This window comes from Bombyx mori, chromosome 17, assembly GCF_030269925.1.
Source record: "Bombyx mori chromosome 17, ASM3026992v2".
Taxonomy (NCBI): Eukaryota; Metazoa; Arthropoda; class Insecta; order Lepidoptera; family Bombycidae; genus Bombyx; species Bombyx mori.
In genome coordinates this window covers 15,858,057-15,878,179 of record NC_085123.1, presented here as the reverse complement: position 1 = coordinate 15,878,179, position 20,123 = coordinate 15,858,057, and the positions used below count along the sequence as shown (strand labels likewise).

Here is a 20,123-nt window from a genome sequence, read left to right as displayed (position 1 = left end):
CATTGATATTTTTACTAGTGGAATCATTAATATCTAAAAATATTAAATAATTCATGGTTTTAAGTAATAATTATTATTACAATATAAAAATATTGAATTGAACAAAAATAAACTAAGAAGCCTGTGAATTATAAGCATTAGCTATTTTGTTTTAATTTGTTGTTCATGTCACAAACAACTCTTTCGTTTGATAGCATATAGGTTTGCTATAAGGCTGTATGGGCTAAGCCCTTTGCCTATTGGCGAATTTAAAAACTATGGCACTCAGTTTTGGGATGTTATCAAATAAGTAATTAATTTTTTTGGAAAACAATGCCAGGTTGAAAGAAATGTTGATACATAAACTAAACAACGTGAAAAAATAAGGCATAGTTTTTCAAGTACAAATAGTTTTGACATAAAGTTGGCCCACTTTTGGGCATTGTCCTTTACTAGACTGCGTTGTCTTAAGATGGAAGTTATGTTATATTAGACAGATATTTGAGATGGAGAAAACTTACTATAACTTAACTGTAAAACTGTAAATTCGAAATCGTTTCTGAAAGCATCATTAAAATGTTTATTTTTTATTTTTATTGCTTAGATGGTTAGGTGATTAGGTGGACGAGCTCACAGCCCACTTGGTGTTAAGTGGTTACTGGAGCCTACAGACATTTACAACGCAAATGCGCCACTCACCTTGAGATATAAGTTCTAAGGTCTCAGTATAGTTACAACGGCTGCCTTCAAACCAAAACGCATCACTGCTTCACGTAAGAAATAGGCAGGGTGGTGGTAGCCTTGGTAATGTCTATATTATTAAAGAACACTACACGTACAAGGGTACACTAAGTTATAATGCAACAATGACTATTTGAATATAGGTTGCATGATTATTTTTTTGGTAATATGTTCCAAATCATATGATTGAAAATAAACTATAAAAACAAACAGATTGACAAAACTAAATATAGAGTGTTTCTTCAATATATTTGTTGCAGCCTTATAATTAACATCAGTCTTCAGCCCCAAGCTTGGCTTTTGCAGTAATGCAGGACCAGTTTCCCATCTGTACCGAAGCACTCATAAAGATTCCTGACAATCTGATCTGGTGATGGCGCAAAAGTCTGATTCACATACAGGAACTGAAAATTTTATAATTTGGTATTGGTAATTATGCTTGTATGTCACAATAAAACTGGACAATCATCTGATTGATCACTCTTGTTATAAATGCTGTCACATGACAAGAGCACAAGAGTTCAGGAATTATGCATGTTGTCATGTTGCAGTCATCTAAATCTGATAGAAATGCAACAGATTAAAGTGTCTTAAATTATAATATAGTTTAATAAGTAATCCTCTCTCACTAATTTCTCATCTGCTTCAAGTTTGAGATATTTCTTTACAAACTCCATAATCCATCCAATAGGCTTTTCAGCATCAACAGCCCATTTTTTTTTCTTCATTATAGGAGCATTCCCTGTCGCTTTCAGTAGAATGTCGACTGAAAAATATTGAAACAGATTCATTATTTTTACTGTGCATTTGGTGTAATGGAATTTAACTTATAGGTCGCACCATAAATTTGTAAAACGACAGCCTTGACCACTGACAAAATAAGTTGAGTCCAAATAAATTCTAGGTCCATGACCCTTCTTTTTTTCGGGCCGGGGACCGAACCTCCTATGAGGACCCCGCGTATAGGGGGCACGCGGGTTATGTGGGACTCAACGATCTGCAAGGTGTTGGAAGCAGACCGCGGGCCCAAGGAATTTTAGGGCCCACCCACTAAACGACTCCTCTGCACTCTTACACCCAACGTCCGATCCCCTCCGAGGCCAGGAGGGTTACCATGGTAACACTACAACCAGACCAGGTCGATGACCCAGCTTATTTCTGTTGCAAATGTATCATGAATTCTGATATAAAGCTCGAATAGTCAATACCATAGATGCATGAAGCTCTAGTGAAAGACTGGATCTGCCCATCCACATTGTTAACTCATAAGTACTCATGGCCATTTTTATTACAATTACTGATAATGCATTCATGTTAATTCTAGTTAATCCCTCAAACACTGCCTATGTGTTTTCATAGTTATTTACATCACGTTATGATTACCCATTTTTTTAAAATCTGTAGCCTGAATTTCTGTACACCATTTATGAAATAAATTATACTTTATTATATATAGTATATAATTATTATATAGGGCACAAAGTTTTTGGACAAAATCATGCTTCAATTTCATTATATTTTTAAATAATTTTAACTATTAATACTAGGATATTAACTAATTAAAATAGATACCCATATTCTCTTTAGTTAGGTGGGACATAAAATCCTAGATTTGTTTTTTGAAAATGTCAATTTTTTATTTAAATATATCTTCTTTTTAATATGTTATATTATTTACATTTCTTGGACTTGTTTTCATTTTAATAACCGCTCTCACACGAATTATTCCAAGAACTAGAAACTTGAGTCTTAAAAGATCACACAACTTGATACCTTTTAATTTATCTGATTTTGATGGATCACTATTTTCTTTGTTATCAACTTCTATTCTCAATGCTTCCATTCCAGCCACTGATTGGCTCTGCGTCTCATCTATAAGTTTCTCATCACTCATTTTAGATTTTCAAAATTGTAAATTCGTAAATGTATGTAGGTACTCTATTTTCTATGTGTGTTTGTGACAATAATACGAAAATTTACACAACAATCAGAATCTAATAAATAATTAAGGGTTTTATGACCAGGTAACTAAGACCTTTAAGTCATGTCTTAATTTAATTTATTTTCATAATTTTATGAAAAATGATGAAATGAAATGAAGATGATTAATTTGAGACATAAATCAACCGGGATGAAATCAAATGAAATGAGATGAGATGATATGGGATGAAATATAATCTCAGTAAAATGGTGGTCATCTACTGAGACTTTATCATTGGACTTTTTTGAGGATCCCGAGAAGTCACGTCCAGCGGCTTTGTTTCATTTTCCCACATGTAAGCACTTTCACAGATATTAAACAGTTAATAAACCACCGTTATTACACATTTAAAACTGAAGAAACACTAAATAGACAAAATAAAACAAATCACACAACTTCACTCCTCGCGTTCCCGCCAAAAAGTCTCTATACCGTACATAGTACCGTACCTACTACATAGATTATACACTTAATATATTTGAGAACCTACCTACCATAGAATTATAAGTAGGTACCTACAACGAACCTACACATGCAAAATAGGTGACTGAAGTTAGCCCCTCAAAAAAATTTTTCTTTCCTGTTTTCTATTAATTCGTTTGTTCATCATTTGTGCTTGATTGTTCACTGTTAATAATTGTTTGTTCTGCATTTATTTATTTAAAAAATTTTATTAACAGTACAAGTTAGCCCCTCGATTGCAATTTTTAATATTTTTTCGTCCTTAATGACTCGTAAATATTCATTTTCGATTGTTCTTATATAAAACACGTTTGTTCTCTTTCGAAATTACTAGTTTTTTGTTTAATTTACTATTTGTATTAGTTGAATAAATATATGCAAAATATGTGTACTGCGCATGCGTCAACTATAATGCCTAAACTTTCTACGCGGTTTTAATCGTGAAAAAAAAACAAATATAAATCTTGAAGGAGCAATTAATTGGTATACAGTTTAATTAAAAAAATTATAAAATTAATAAATGACATAATGTACATTGGCGTAAAGTTAGACCAAATACATTTTTTCCATCCTCCTACCTATCGTTATGAAGGTATAAAAAAGATAGGGAGTTCACATAGGTAATATAAACAAATAAGTAAATAATATGTTCATTATTTATCTTTCAAGAGATAATGTAGGTATACATTATAATAACTTTTTTACACAGCCGAAATTATATTCCTAAAAAATATATAGGATTATATGTGTACTGTAGTAGTAGTAGTAGTAGTAGTAGTAGTAGTAGTAGTATGTAACTTCCTAGTCATAATCATCAGCCCATATAATATATCCCCTTGCTGGACACTGGCCTCCACTACCATTGAGAGGGTTTTTAGACCTTAGTCCACCACGCTGGCCTAGTGCTGGTTGGTGGATTACACACTTAAGAAAATCCTAAGAACATTTAGGTGTGCAGGTTTCATCACAATGTTTTCCTTCACTGTTAAAGTAAGTAAGTGATATTACACTGTGATAAATTTTTATTATCACAAACTTCGTAGTACCTTATGTAATAGGAACTGAGGTCCACTTGCCCATTTTGGCTACTTCCACTAACTAACTAACTATTCTCCTTTTTTTCTGATATTGTTATTTGATTATGAGATCTGTGAGTGTTACTAATTATTGACAGTTACACCTTTTTTTTTTTTTTTTTTTTCGGGCCGGGGGCCGAACCTCCTACGAGGTCCCCGCGCCTAGGGGGCGCGCGGGGTATGTGAGACTCAACGATCTGCAGGTGTTGAGAGCAGATCGCGGCCCAAGGATTTTAGGGCCCACCCACTAAACGACTCCCCTGCACTCTTACACCCGACGTCCGATCTCCGTCCGGGGTCAGAACCCGTTCAGAGTAGGGGGGTTCCCGCGGTCAACACTACAACCAGACACGCGGCGCCACCCCGAGGACGCCCGACTGACGGGTCGTCGAGGCGATAGTCGACGACCAACGACGTCAGTCTTCGCGGTACGGCGGCCCTTCAGGCCGCCCGGGCGATGCCGCTGGTGTTCCGGGATACCCCGCTGGGCCAGAACCAGCCTGCCGGGTCGGAACGCGATACACCGCCGACCGGGTTGCTCTTCAACAGTATGTTCGGCGACGACAGCGACGACGAAAATGCGGACCGCATCGCAGTCCGCAGCCGCCGACGCGCCGTCCCGTCCTCCTGGTGTTTGACAGTTACACCTACCTTGACTACAAGATGGCAAAGGTATAATAATATAACACATCTCATTTTTAGTCGTCTCTTCAATCTCCTTGACAATAGTGAGTCTTTGCCGTTTTACAAATGCAGGCCGAGGTTCACTTTGAGTGAATTTTCGTTTTCTATCTGCCCGACAATCGAATTTGGATGGTAAACAGTTTGGTTTCATTGGAACTCATTTGATGGAGCCCATTATCTTGTATTGCATATAATTCTCAATGTCATTTTCCAGCTAAAACATGAAATAATTTTCCAACACTTTCAATACATAACCTATAAAAAAAAATGTTATTTTACTAATGTTATTATAATGTATACCTACATTATTTCTTGAAAGATAAATAATGAACATATTATTTACTTATTTGTTTATATTACCTATGTGAACTCCCTATCTTTTTTATACCTTCATAACGATAGGTAGGAGGATGGAAAAAATGTATTTGGTCTAACTTTACGCCAATGTACATTATTTCATTTATTAAAATTTTTTTTTTATTTTTTTTAATTAAACTGTATACCAATTAATTGCTCCTTCAGGATTTATATTTGTTTTTTTTTTCACGATTAAAACCGCGTAGAAAGTTTAGGCATTATAGTTGACGCATGCGCAGTACACATATTTTGCATACATTTATTCAACTAATACAACTAATAGTAAATTAAACAAAAAACTAGTAATTTCGAAAGAGAACAAACGTGTTTTATATAAGAACAATCGAAAATGAATATTTACGAGTCATTAAGGACGAAAAAATATTAAAAATTGCAATCGAGGGGCTAACTTGTACATATATTTTTAAATATTTTTTTAAAATAATTAAATGCAGAACAAACAATTATTAATAGTGAACAATCCAGAACAAATGATGAACAAACGAATTAATAGAAAAGAAGTATAAAATAGGAAAAAAAAATTTTTTTGAGGGGCTAACTTCATTCACCTTGTAAAATATTCCAAAAACGAAGAAATCAAATCATAGATTATACACTTAAAATCAAATTAAATTCTCATCCCAATTGACCTCTTTTTCGTTGTTATTTGTACCTAAGATGCCCCCAATATCCCCAAAAACGACAGAATTCCACATGTTTTTTTTTTTTTTTTTTTTTTTTTTTTTTTTTTTTTTTTTTTTTTTTTTTTTTTTATTGCCCTTGTAGGCAGACGAGCATACGGCCCACCTGATGGTGAGTGGTTACCGTCGCCCATGGACTTCAGCAATGCCAGGGGCAGAGCCAAGCCGCTGCCTACCGTTTAATACTCTCCACAAGCCTCGTTTGAAGAAGGACATGTCATAGCGCTCGGGAAACACCGTGGAGGGGAGCTCATTCCATAGCCGGATGGTACGTGGCAAAAAAGACCTCTGGAAACGCACTGTGGATGACCGCAGTGGCTCCAGGTAGTATGGATGAACTCTACTCCGGTGGCGGGCGGTGCGATGGTAAAAACGAGATGCCGGTATCATCTCGAACAATTCCTCAGAGCACTCCCCATGGAACATACGGTACAAAATGCAGAGGGAACCGAAGTCCCTCCGCAGACCCAGAGGCTCCAAACGATCCGTGAGAATGGGATTATCGACAATCCGAACGGCCCTCCTCTGTATGGAGTCAAATGGAAGAAGCTGGTATTTGGGAGCCCCGGCCCAGAGATGGGAGCAGTACTCCACGCGAGGCCGGACTTGTGCTTTATAAAGCAAAAGCCTTTGTCCAGGCGTGAAGTACCGCTTCGCTCTGTTGAGGACTCCCAGCATTTTGGACGCCAACTTGGCTTTGCCTTCCAGATGACTCCGAAACTGGACATCGCTCGAAATCTCGACCCCAAGTATCCCAATACTCTCGGAAGGTTGCAGGGATACTCCTTGGAATTGCGGCGCCATGACAAAGGGGTCCTTCTTCGCAGTGAACGCGCAAACTTGTGTCTTTATCGGGTTGAATTGAACCAAGTTCAATTCACCCCATTCGGAGACTCGCCTCAGAGAGTTCTCCACTTCAGACACAAGTTTAGATCGTCTCTCTTGCACCGCGCTCCGAGAGAGACTCTGATGGCCGATATATCGCGCATCCCCCGTGCTGTCATCCGCATAGCAATGCATGCCATCAATAGACAGCATGTCATTGATATACAGGATGAAAAGCGTGGGGGAGAGCACCGAACCTTGTGGAACGCCAGCGTTAATGGTCATGGTATCAGAGCAGTCACCGTCTACAACGACCATGATGCTCCGCCCATCCAAAAAGCTAGCGATCCACTTGCAGAGACCCTCGGGGATTCCGTAAGATGGTAGCTTCGACAGAAGTGCCCTATGCCAGACCCTGTCGAAGGCCTTCGCGATATCAAGGCTCACAGCAAGAGCCTCGCCCTTGCTCTCCAAGGCTTCAGCCCACCTGTGAGTAAGGTATACGAGAAGATCGCCAGCTGAGCGACCGTGACGGAAACCGTACTGTCGGTCACTGATCAGCTGGCGATCTTCAAGATACTTCAGGAGTTGTATATTTATTATTCGCTCCATCACCTTGGAAAGCAAGGAAGTTATCGCGATAGGCCTATAGCTCGATGGGTCCGACCGGTCACCCTTCTTGGGGATAGGGTGGACGTGGGCGGTCTTCCATGAAGACGGAACCCTGTTAGCGCAATAAGAGAGGCGATACAGACGCGTTAGCGCAGGCGTCAGCTCAGGGGCGCACGTTTTCAGAACCACTGCGGGGATGCCGTCTGGCCCACTCGACTTATGGACGTCCAGGAGTCGGAGTTCCCGCCTGACTGCACACTGTGTAAAGCAGATCTCCGGCAGGGAACTATCACACCGGGGGATGTTCGGTGGTGTGGCACCCCCGTCGTCCACGGTCGAGTTCGAGGCGAAGAGTTTGACCAGAAGGTCAGCCTTCTCTTTCGCACTATGGGCCAGACTGTCATCGGACTTTCGCAGTGGTGGGAGACTAGACCTGCAAAAGTTTCCTTCTGCGGCTTTGGCGAGCGACCAAAAAGCACGGCTCCCAGAGGGATAGCTCTTTAGTCGCTCGCCAACTCTAGCAACGTGCTCCGACTTCGCCTTGGCAATAGCCTTCTTGTAGGACCTGGAAGCGGCGTTATATTTCCGCCTTTCCTCTGAGATGTTAGGGTCCTGACGTCTCCTGGCATTATCCCATGCCACGTATGCGGACCGCTTGAGGTGTGCAGCATCCCTGCTGGCATTGTTATACCAGGGTCTGCTGCGACCCCCAACGGGCACTTCAGAGGAGGGAATAAACAATTCCATCCCCTGGAGCACCACGTCTTTAAGACGGTCCGCACAGACGTCAGGATCAGCAGAGGAAAAGCAGAACCGCCCCCATGGGTAGGATGCGTAAAACATGTATTTTTATATTATCAAATACATTACAACCAATAACAACTGAGATTTACCTTTAATATATATGATAGTTCAAATACTACATAACGTACATATATATAAATCACAGTCGTCTTCTATTATTATCAAATAAATAAAAGAGAGCAAACTTTCTAGCACTAAAATAATTACCACCACAGGAAGTTAATTTGAAACGTGATTTTTTATAAGTTAGCAGCTATTATCATGCATATTCAGAGCTGTTTTGTGAACTTTCAACACTCTACTATTAAACTACAAAAAAATGGAAGACTTTGCAACGAATATAAAACTAATATTGAGTGTCGAAAGATTTTCCTGGTTTTTTCCCGATTCGCTTCTCAATCCCTAATCACCCCATTTTACGGTATCTAGTTGGTAGCACTTGTCATGGTCTCCGATCGATATTTAATATCATCTTCATTTCATTTCCTTTCACTCCATATTATCATTTTTCATAAAATTAAGCATGTAAATAATTAAAATAAGACATGCCTGAAAAGTCTTAGTTACCAGGTCATAAAATCCTTCAAAAAAAAGCCGATCAATCAATACTTTTTAGTACCTACACACATAAAGGTAGGTACAAGTTTTACAATTATATGATATATTTTATTTAATGAATTAAACATCGGTACGTACATATGTATTGGCTTTTTGTTTTATTAGCCTAATATTTTACATTTGGATTAGGTAGTAGTTATTTGTATATTGTGACACATAAGTATTTTCCGATGAAAGTTGCTGTTTCAATTTCATGTTCGTTCACGCTGTTATTACGTTACGCAGTCCATTCATTGTGGTGTCTTAAAATTTTGCAATATTTTTCAAAATAACAATTTAATAAGTAACTTATGATTATTATTATTCATAATATATTTATTATTTGAGTCTTTCTATCCGTCATCTCAAGGAAAAACAAATTTATACCCCTGTGATAAAATTCAGTGATTTGGGTACTACAAATGTACAATTCTTCATTATTTGTTTCACAACAAAACCCTATTGTGATAATAATTTGTTAAGTAGGTACATTGTTCCAAAATCACATCCAAACTATCAGCTGTTATCATAAAACGATCTAAGGTATTTGTTTAAGGTGTGATTCACCTTCTACATTGCCTCTTCAATGTATTAATGTTAAATGCATTTACATAACGCACATACAGAGCTATAATGTCGCTTATGCGATTCTTGTTAAAACTGAACTGAGTTTGAGAAAATCCATTTTTTAATAGTTATTAGTGAGATGTTTGCTTTTATTAATAATGTTATAAGTAGTAGTTTAAATATTATCATTCTATCTCTTTAGTTGTGTAGTATTATATAATAATTATATTAAGATGTTGAATTTTCAATGCTTCTCCTGAAAAAGTACATAATTTGCTTATATGTGTTAGAACACGGTAAGTACAATATAAATCCACCATTACATATATTATATTATCGACATTGTAATGTTTTAAATAGCAAACACCCATGTTAAATATCCCTGTGTGCCTGTCTTTTGCAATGTGTTTATTTGAGCCTTGCAGCTAGGTATCAGTTTCTCTAATTAAATATACTTGACCTACTCAATTTGTGTTCACAAATGACTTCCTGTTAAAGGAATTCTTAGGGTTTCAACTCTTGCTGTTGACTTAGTAGTAGGAGTTGATAAGGGTTAAATTTGGAATTCTTTGATTAAAATAAACAGAAAATATCATTGCATCAGCAAGAACAACAACATTCATATATAATTTATTTGCGATAATGATTTCCCAGTTAGCAGAGAAATGCTCAGGTTCCTAATCTGTCTGTCTATTGAATAGGTCCTGACATCATAATGAGCAATAAGGTGTGGACAACAAAGAGAGATATCCTCAAAGACCTGGCAGAAGTGAATGGAAGAAGATTGCAGAAATTGCACAACAGCGATTTGATTGTTGGCCAAAAACCACCACCAATGCGGCTGTATCAAGATGAAAATAGTTTAGGTTTGTTCAACTGTAAAAACTTTCGCTGTTACCTAATAAACCATTTGTGCTGTGTGGTTGCCACTCATTATTGTTAATTTGGCAAACAGCAGACAAGTTCACTGATGAATTTATGTAAAGAAAACTTGTTTTATAAGTATAAATTCACCCTCACGTGGAGTACTGCTCCCACTTTTAGGCTGGAGCTCCCAAGTACCAGCTACTTCCATTTCCATTTGACTTCATACAGAAGAGGGATGTTGGGATTGTTAATAATCCCATTCTTTACGGATTGTTTGGAACTTCAGGGTCTGCAGAGGGACTTCAGTTCTCTTTGTATTTTGTGCCATATGCTCCATGGGGAGTGCTCTAATAAATTGTTTGAGATGAACCAATCATCTCGTTTTTACCATTGTACCGCCGCCATAGGAGTAGAAATTATCCATACTACCTGGAGGCACTGTGTTAATCCACAGTGCATTTTCAGAGATCTTTTTTGCCACGTACCATTTGGCTTTGGAATGAGCTCCACTTCACGTTATTTCCCAAGCCCTATGACATTTCCTTCTTCAAACAAGGCTTTTAGAGAGTACTAATACGGTAGGGTGTAGCTTGGCTCTGCCCCTGGCATTGCTGAAGTCCTTGGGCTTTGGGAACCACTCACCATCAGGCGAGCCATAGGCTTGTCTGTCTACAAGGGCAATAAAAAAAAACGTCATAACCATTCAAATTCAAAATTCAAAATCATTTATTTCAACTTAGATGTCAGTATGACACACTTGTTGAATGTCAAAATACAAATAACAATGTTAACTCTACCACCGGTTCCAAAAAAAGCCACAGTCCTGAGAAGAACCGGCGAAACAAACTCAGCGGGCTTTTTATTTTTGTTTTTTCTCAAATATTTTCTTTTTTTTAAATAAATAGAAATATTCACAATAAAAGCAAAAACAAGTCAAAAAAATACAATTATAAAAAAAAAAATAGTAATGAAAAATGAAAAGGCCAGGAGCAAGCGCCTCATTCCCACGTAGTGCCATCTAGTAAATAATCCTTAACTTTATAATATGCCTTGTTGCACAAACGTTCATTATAGTACAAAGTCTGCTCTATCTTTTTTGAGACAATAGACTGCAATGGAATAACGACTATGTCTAAGGGGTTTTCAGACTGGATCTGTGTCTTAGGCAGAAAAATAATAGACAGGGATTGTCAATACTACTTTACATTGATAACCATTACAACTTAAATCCTTAATAGACCGTCTTGTTTCTTCAGGTTAAAAACACCTAATTGTTGCAGATGAATTGAATCTCCGTTTCGGCATTGCCCAGGGGGAGATAACAGTTGATGAAGAAACAAAACCAGATCTCAACGCGATTAAGCACATGCTACGTGTGGTAAGTTTTTAGCCGAAAAATTAAGTTCTATGTTTATTGCCGTCGATTATGTCGAGCCGCATTATAAAATAATTAGGCAGTCTCTGATGGACATCAGGAGTACCAAGGGCACAGCCATGGTTCTATTTATGTAAATATTATCCTGTGCCTACTTCGTAAGAAATAAAATAAATCTCACTGTTATTTACATTATGCACTAGACCATGAAGACATTGTCTTTAAATCGCATTAATAATTACTACTACTAAATACTACACATAATATTCTAGATGACAGATTTTTGTGTGGCGCTTACTATTTTCTTCAAGATATTCCTGATGTTTTCAGGTAAACGATTATACGGAAAGTGAGGTGAAAGAGGTAAAACAGAGCTCTACTACTTCAAAGGGTTCTTTTGATATTACAATAACTAAGTTAAATCCTAATGTAGAAGAATTTGTGCCAAGAACTATGCATGATTCTAAAACTTGTGAAAGACAAAATATAAGTGTAATAAAAAAGACTGATAGGGATGTTACATCAAAAAATGATAAGAGTGAAACTAATTTTACAATTGCTAATCATAATGAACGCAATAGGGAGGTAAACGATTCTCTTAGTGCTAGTAATAAGATAGTTAAAGGAACTGAGAACAAAGATATAGTTATGCAGGCATCACTAGACAATGCAATTTGCACACAAGCAGCAAATGAGCTGAAAAAAACTATATTAATGAGTAATGCGAAAAACCCACAAATGAAGAAAGCCAAAAATGTGGCTATAGCTAATCTACAGAAGCTTCTGTCAATACCGAATGAAAATTTGAAAAGTCGTACAGTTAAAAATGAAATCAAATTAATCACTCCAGACTATTACGAGAAATGCAAAAGTTTGCCTTTGGAAAAAGAGGGAGCTACAGAAATTCCAATTAAACAAAAAGTTATGAGAATTACCAAAGTGCCTTTACTAGATATTGACACTGATATTGATAACAAAAATCAAGTTGATGATAGCATATGTAACAGGAAAAAATTTGCTGTTCCGAAAGATTATGAAATCAATTTAAGAAAATCACCCATGAATGTGATAAATTCTGAAATTGAAATAAACTCTGCATTACCTCAAAGATTTGATAAACCTCTGTCCTTACCAGAAATTAAAAATGGAGCTACAGAAGCATTGACGAATGTTAACGCGTCTGATTCACAAATACAAAATTCCATAAAGAAAGTAAGTACTTGGCTCAATGAAACTGACGAAAAACTAATAAAAACAGGATTATTTCTCAATCCTGTGACTTTCAAACGGAAAGATACAAGCAGAAGGAATTCTCCCGTTGAAACTGAGAAAAAGGTTGCCAAGCAATCAAACTACTGTGTCACTGAACAGTACAAGCCTTCTAAATACGCTGATGAATTGATGCAAATGTACACAGCCAGGGTAGAGGAGAAGAAAAAGAAAGAACTTGGAAACACATGGGTGAATCTGGACAGAATCCTGAAGGAGAAAGACGATGAACTCAAGAGGGCCAAATCTGGAAACTCTATGGAAGATTCTGAAAATATACAAATGCCTTTGAACATATAGATTTCCTTGTTAAATTTTAAGCAAATTGACTCATAATTATTTTTCTATTAGCTGTCTTCCGAATCAGTGAGAGTGATGTTCTGAATAGAGTATAAAATGCAGCAGTGTTGCAGGCATGCACGACATTTAAAAAGATTAATCTGTATCAAATTTATATATGTTTGGCTTGCATTTAAAAAGGATCACCAAACTCATAGCAAACAATTAAATATCAAAGCTCCATTTGCATAACTGTACAAACAAATAGCATGCAACCTGTCAAAACGTATTGGTATTGTTAATGTCAAGCAACACTACCAGAGTATTTGCTCGTCTGCTTACGCTAGCTAATAGAATGGTCGTTTTAATTGTATACAATGTTTGTATATTATGTTATTATTCAATTGGTAAGGGAATTTATGCTCATGGCCCAGTGGTATCAAGTGGGTCTCTTAGATGAGGTCGGAGGCTTAAAATTGGATGTACAAACCATTACGATTTGACTATTTATGAAAGTCATAAATATGTAAGGTAAATGTGTTCACTAGTGTTCACGGTTGACATCTTGTTTACAATGTTTATATCGGGACATTTCTCACACAACTCTGTATACAGGCTGGCTGTAAAGTTAATTCCCTGATATTGTGTTAAATGACCGTGGAACGTGTAACAAGCTTATAATGTTCATATTTGTGTAACATTAGCACAATGTTGGATTTGATGGTTCACAGACATGATTTGCACTTGGGTCTTGTTGATTTATCGGAACATACACATGGTATCCTATCTGCTTAGGAATTTTCACTCTGCTGTAACAAAACTGATTAAAAAATTATTTAAAAAGCACCAGACTCATCTCCATTTTATTCTAAGTTGTTGTAACATAGTCATTATGTTTGTTTGTTGATAAAACGTTAAGATTGTATCGTGTTGCCTTCCAAGTCACTGAAGTAGGAAACCTATGGAAATGAAACGTCAACAAAAAACGCGTGCCACTATGACGTCATCTAGCCGCTAAACATGGCGGTTTTAGTGCTGCCCAGAAGATTTTAATGTTATAAGGTTTTATCGATAAACGTTCTTGGCTCATTTTATTTAACTGACGTGACAATGACACTTGGTGCGCTCAACATGGCGGATTTTCGGCCTCATTAGACATTTACGTATATTCTTGTTTAATTTTATGTACGCACTGAAATACTGTTATATTGTTTTCCTGCGAGTTACAGTGCTGAGTAAGAACGAGATAGATATATGTTTATGTGTGTACCTTCAAAATGAGTGCTATTTGTATAAGCAATTGTATATATAGAATAAATATGTCGCGTCCCTACTATATAGGTCTATGCATGTTTAGCGCACCAAATGTCATTGTCATTTCAGTTCAGCCGTTAAACAACAACTTTATAAAATCAGTGTAGTAACTTTTAAAAATCGTCATATAATTCACTTGGCAAATTTAAAGCACGAACTTGTCTTAGATTTCACACAACTAAATCACATCATCTTTGCACATAACAATATACCTACTTACTTTCTATTAAAGTATAAATTCTACAAATAATTAATACTCAACAATATTTAAAATAAAATGAACCAAGAACGTTTATCGATAAAACCTAATAACATTAAAATCTTCTGGGCAGCACTAAAACCGCCATGTTTAGCGGCCAGATGACGTCACAGTGGCACGAATTTTTTGTTGACGTTTCATTTCCATAGGTTTCCTACTTCAGTGTAAGCATGGCGGATTTTCGGCCTCATTAGACATTTACGTATATTCTTGTTTCATTTTATGTACGCACTGTAATACTGTTATATTGTTTTCCTGCGAGTTGCAGTGCTGAGTAAGAACGAGATAGATATCTGTTTATGTGTGTACCTTCAAAATGAGTGCTATTTGTATAAGCAATTGTACGTATAGAACAAATATGTCGCGTCCATAATTTATAGGTCTATGATCATGTTGCCCTCCAATTATCCTCGCATTATGGAATGTCATTTCAATGTCAAAGTTCACAATGAAGTTTGCGAGACCAAAATGCAAATGTAACGCAATATGAATTTTTTATTTTTTATTTTATTCCGTAGTTAGAAATTTAATTTTTATTACTAAGAAGAAAGTTTTATTTATTTAGTGGCGTATTAGTGTAATTGTAGATTATTAAGAAAGCTGATGTGGGACCTGCCTTGACATTTGCTGTAAAAGACTTTTGATAGGATGGAATGATAGTAAACATTAGCCAATCAACTATCTAGAAAATCAATTTGATTGGATTGTTTTTACTGTCGAAATATTGTAATATATACAGGGTGTTTCGTTACTGGTTACCGAGAATAGAGGGAGTTAATAACTAAGAATAACACTTGAAAGTCTTGAGTCTGTAGTTTTGAAGTTATAGCTTTTATTGTCCTAAGTATGTCGTTTTTAATAATAGTTTTTTTTAAATTTATTATTTAGATGTAATTGTCGTACGTTATACTCAAAAATTTAAATACGTCAATTACGTCCTTAAAAAATCCAAACTTCAAAACTATAAGACTTAGGACAAAAAAAATTAAGTGTTTTTCTTCTATATGAATTCTATTCCGCATACCCCGTTGTTCCACTACTAATGGGACACCCTGTATAATATAGCGTATTACAGTTATGGGATCATGGGTTTTAAAACTAGCACCCAAAGAAAATCTAGGGAACACACCTAGATAAGATAAGAACAAGTTTTTTCAATTGAAAATTATAGCAGATAAATTAATACTCTAGAAATTTCCACGGATCGTAGTTTTTTTTTCTTTCTCTGAATCAAGTTCCGATCCTCGTTTGACAGTCGTGAGTGTCCCAAACGGTGTCCCGGCACACGGGCAATACCTACCTAAATATCGTGACCCGTTAGAAATGCGATCATTGACACAAATGCTCAAATGGTGAATGTATTTTTGATGTTGATCATCAAAGTTGATGAACGAATCTATCGGGTAACGGGTTTATCGCGTATTCTTGTGTTCTCTTTTGCAATTTTTTTATTTACTCCACTAGAAAGGTTTTTATGTTTTTTAAATTATCTATGTATTATTAGTTTAATTGGTTTATAAAAACGGAAACGACTTGCTTTGAACTTTGCTGTAAAAGTCTTTTGACAGGAAAAAAATCTTAGTCAAGTGGGGCAGTTAAATATACGATCACTGTATATGTGATTGGCCTTTGGTTGTAACACACAATGCCACATCTAATGATCGTAAATAATACTATTATGAACTCGGTAACGATCTGCAAAGCAACTCTCCCAGTTCGTACAAAGTTTTAAACTAGAACGACTATCTGATACTTTAAGGATGTAATGTCCATTGAAGATTCCCTCATGTCGTGGGGAATATTAAAAACGCCATTACTTTTTGTCTCTAATAATCGATCACTAGTTTGTCGAGCACGAGGCGTGGCGGTCGGATAATTCAGCTGCGACGGGCGGGAAATGTAATGGAACTCGTCTTATGACGAACGCGAAAGAAAGAAGAAGAAAGACGTACAGGAGTTTTACAGCTCGAAATGAAATGCTGAGCTTTATAGCTCGTTTACGTCTTTCTGATGTCTAACGTTAAAATTGCCGTGAGCTATTAGTCAGTGGAGCCAAACGTAACTAAACAGGGCTGCCCCAGTTTATCTTGTTCCGTTTCATTTTAAACAACAAACTTAACTTACCTTATAAAAATAGTAACCACTGCTTTATTGCGAATTATTCAGAATGCCCTAGTTTATTTCCAAGAAAACCGAGACCCGATTTGAAATTTGCTGTAAAAGTCTCTTGAAAGAAAGAACAATAGTAAAAATAAGCCAATATAAATATTTCATAGAAACTGAATACATTGTTTTGTATTTGATTGGCTTATTCTGCTATTTAATCAATGGTCTTCCGAATCTCTCGAATAGTGTTCTGCAGTTGAAGCCCTACGCTCGCACGACACTGGTTGCAAAATGTAATATCAAGTGCAAATGTAGATTATTTTGTTCGTATTCATTTTATATTTATGAACTGCAACATATGTAAAAGTAGAAATTAAATCTAGTAATAATATCTAAGTCTATATCTGATTACTACTTATTTATGTCCCTTTTGCCATCGTAGGGTTCGCCACCGGAGCAGTATGCATATACAATTATGTATGTATGTATGTATATTATAATTATGTATATATAGAACCACTAAAATATTTTTCCTCCTCGCACCTTATCCGGTTTTGAAATGAAATTTCCTCCACAGTTTTTTCTTACCACCCTTATAAAAGGGTATTCGTTCTCACCCTTCTTAATCTCTTCATATCCTCGTTATCTATTTCTCCTCCTCGCTCACTCTCCCTTCTCCATCTCCCTCTCTCCTTCCTCGGCGCTGTGCAACATTTTAACTCTGTTGTGGTAGTTGCTGACTTCGTGAAGAGACAGCGAATACACACAATCAGACCGTTTTTTTATTGCCCTTTTAGACAGACGAGCATACGGCCCACTTGATGGTGAGTGGTTACCGTCGCCCATGAACTTCAGCAATACCAGGGGCAGAGCCAAGCCGCTGCTACCGTATGTTCAGTTGTCTACAGTGTCAATAAAAAAAGCGTCATGACGAGCGCCCTCTATTATGTGATTAGTCGTCATTGTAATTGAGATAAAAGTGGAAAGAAAAATCCATTTGTTACTGAACCCTAAAACGTAAGATTTCATAGACTTTAAGACTTTCAAATCTAAGAGCAGTTGCGGTTTATATAGACCTCGAGACTTTTTACCCAAAAAAAATACAAACAAATAATTGCATTTGTGCTTTACATGATGTTTACAAGGTTTTTTACTGCAAAATGCTATTGAGATCGGAATACAGTTAATAACCGTCTCATTCAAGTACAACTCTTGGCAAAACTCTGTCCATCGAATTTGAAAAAGAAAATAGGTGAATTAACTTGGTGTTGCATTGCCTCTCTCGCAGATCAGACTAATTGCAAGTTCAATAGTTTTACTTGAATGTAGCGAACAATTGCGTTGGTTCAGCGACGTAAACTGTGACTTGAATGGAACCAAATTGTAAAGTCACAAGGGAAAATTCCGCCAACTCATACTGCCCCTGATAATATTACCAATGCATCAAACTCCCAAGTCCTTTCATGTTTAGATTAGTAAGAATTGAACTAACCAATGCAATCATATTTTTCCTCAATATTAATACAAGATATTTGCAATGGAAACTCGATTTGAAATGACGCATAAACCGTGGATAAAGAATACAAAAAAATGTGGCAAAAAAAAACAAGTTAGCATGCGCTGGTCCAATTTCAAGAACCATTCACCTTTCAACGCAACCTAGTAATAAAATGTAACTTTAAAGAATTAAAAAAGTAAACAAACTCAAACGCAAAACATGTAAAAAAAATGGAAATAAAAAAAAAATGTAAAATAACTGCCGTTGTTTCATTTCTTTCTTTTCAATGTCAGTTTCTTCAGAAGAAAATGTGATATTATCCTTAGTGATTTTTTTATTGCCCTTGTAGGCAGACGAGCACACGGCCCAACTGATGGTGAGCGGTTACCGACGCCCATGGACTTCAGCAATGCGAGGGGCAGAGCCAAGCCGCTGCCTACTGCCTATATTTAATAATTTATGAATGCATTTCTGAATGAATGAGCTCACAGCCTTATTTTTAAATTGATAACCGAAGCTCATAGACATCACAGTTCCATGCCGCCACCCATTCAAAAACATGAGCTCGAAGTCTGATTTGTGTCATGTCGATGGCCCGTCAATCTGAAACTTCACCCGGGTCTTTAGAATAAAGTTCTGAAAATAAAGCTAAATTAAGTGAGTGCTAAATTTCGTGGGTCGTAATGGATATGAATTTTCTATGTACGAGGTACACACTAAGTCAAAATACCAAATCATGTAGAAGCAAGACCAAAATAAAGAAGAAATTACGAAATTATTTACCATGATTATGAGTACATTTTATTTGTTAAATAAAATCCACTCTCGGTTAAAATCTCTTCATTTTCCTATCGACAGAATTTGTTGTAAAATTAAATATTCCTTGCACAGAAAAGTGCAAGAAAAAGTTTTATTTTTTTTCTCTCTGTCTCTCTCTCTTTTTCTGTAACTCAATAAGCTAACAACCCGGGTTCGTGAGAAACTTCTATCAGCGAGAATAAGATTGCGGCCCGTTGAAATCATAATTAAGTTATTTTTTATCCTACATAATTGCTCATAGCCTAGGCCATAGCTACCTATAGCTATACCAGATTCGCGCGGAAGGGTAGATGAGCTCACGGGCTCCACCTGAGAGAAACTGCTAACCCCAGGCCTAAAAAGAACAGTATTTCGCAGAATCTACTGCCGGATTGGAACCGCGACGCACTGAGAGGATCCAACGACAAACTCAGTGGGTTGTGTCTATAGGTAGGTCGCTCGTTGACTCTTCGTTGTAATCGACGAGGTCGATGATCGGTACTTGAAAAACCTGAAAGATTTAAGTGGATGAAGCTAGCTTTAGAGTGGATCGGGGGGTTCAAACAGTACATGTTTCAGGCCAGAGAAAAATAACAAACACATTCCTTCCCAGATCAGATCAGATCATTCCTTGATTGATATTAGGGTTATAGAAGCTGATTGCCTAAGAGGTAGGCAGGTAGGTAGGTAGGTAGGAGAGACAGAAGGCATTAGAATATTTAAAAAAAAGTCAATGCAGTCTAGTGTCAAACGTCATCAATATACGGGGGTATACAAAGCGCGCCGATGCCGCTGCTTCCTTGACGAACCCGTCGCTTGCGACGAAGGGCTCGATGAATAAATTAACCCATAGGCACGTTTGCTTTCTATAGTTAAAAGATTAGGTTGACACGACTTAATAGTTATTAATAATTAATAAACTGTAATAAAATTAAACTGTGTAATAATCTGTAAGTATTTATAATTTAGTTT

General features: G+C 36.7%; 2 protein-coding genes across 5 annotated transcripts; one reads left to right on the top strand and one right to left on the bottom strand.

Moving 5' to 3' along the window:
- Window positions 1–1,001: 1,001 nt before the first annotated feature.
- LOC100216353 (autophagy related protein Atg12-like protein) lies at window positions 1,002–2,614 on the bottom strand. The gene is made up of 3 exons (NM_001142491.1): window positions 2,494–2,614; window positions 1,350–1,486; window positions 1,002–1,124 (listed from the first exon to the last, which is right to left on the bottom strand). Exons 1-3 carry the CDS (start codon window positions 2,612–2,614, stop codon window positions 1,002–1,004), a joined length of 381 nt encoding a protein of 126 aa, NP_001135963.1.
- A 6,104-nt stretch (window positions 2,615–8,718) lies between these two features.
- On the top strand, window positions 8,719–18,611 carry LOC101746704 (uncharacterized). 4 transcript variants are annotated; one of them, XR_009975434.1, is made up of 5 exons: window positions 8,917–9,682; window positions 10,088–10,252; window positions 11,534–11,631; window positions 11,959–14,105; window positions 14,899–18,611. XR_009975434.1 is itself a non-coding variant. In XM_021348147.3 (4 exons), exons 2-4 carry the CDS (start codon window positions 10,102–10,104, stop codon window positions 13,195–13,197), a joined length of 1,488 nt encoding a protein of 495 aa, XP_021203822.2. In that variant the 5' UTR covers window positions 8,719–8,855; window positions 10,088–10,101; the 3' UTR covers window positions 13,198–18,611. The 4 variants fall into 4 exon arrangements, 3 of the variants coding, with proteins under 3 accessions (XP_021203822.2, XP_021203821.2, XP_004926419.3); XM_021348147.3 differs by lacking the exon at window positions 8,917–9,682 and adding an exon at window positions 8,719–8,855 and having other exon boundaries at window positions 11,959–18,611; XM_021348146.3 differs by lacking the exon at window positions 8,917–9,682 and adding an exon at window positions 8,845–8,910 and having other exon boundaries at window positions 11,959–18,611.
- Window positions 18,612–20,123: the final 1,512 nt, after the last annotated feature.

Coding starts and splice junctions, on each gene's coding strand:
- LOC100216353 (NM_001142491.1), bottom strand. CDS start 2,614: ATGAGTGATGAGAAACTTATAGATGAGACGCAGAGCCAATCAGTGGCT. Junction 1,487..2,493: donor AAAATCAGATAAATTAAAAG/GTATCAAGTTGT, acceptor AATATTTTTCAG/TCGACATTCTACTGAAAGCG. Junction 1,125..1,349: donor TTGAAGCAGATGAGAAATTA/GTGAGAGAGGAT, acceptor TAAAATTTTCAG/TTCCTGTATGTGAATCAGAC.
- LOC101746704 (XM_004926362.5), top strand. CDS start 9,634: ATGCTTCTCCTGAAAAAGTACATAATTTGCTTATATGTGTTAGAACAC. Junction 9,683..10,087: donor CTTATATGTGTTAGAACACG/GTAAGTACAATA, acceptor TCTATTGAATAG/GTCCTGACATCATAATGAGC. Junction 10,253..11,533: donor TCAAGATGAAAATAGTTTAG/GTTTGTTCAACT, acceptor TAATTGTTGCAG/ATGAATTGAATCTCCGTTTC.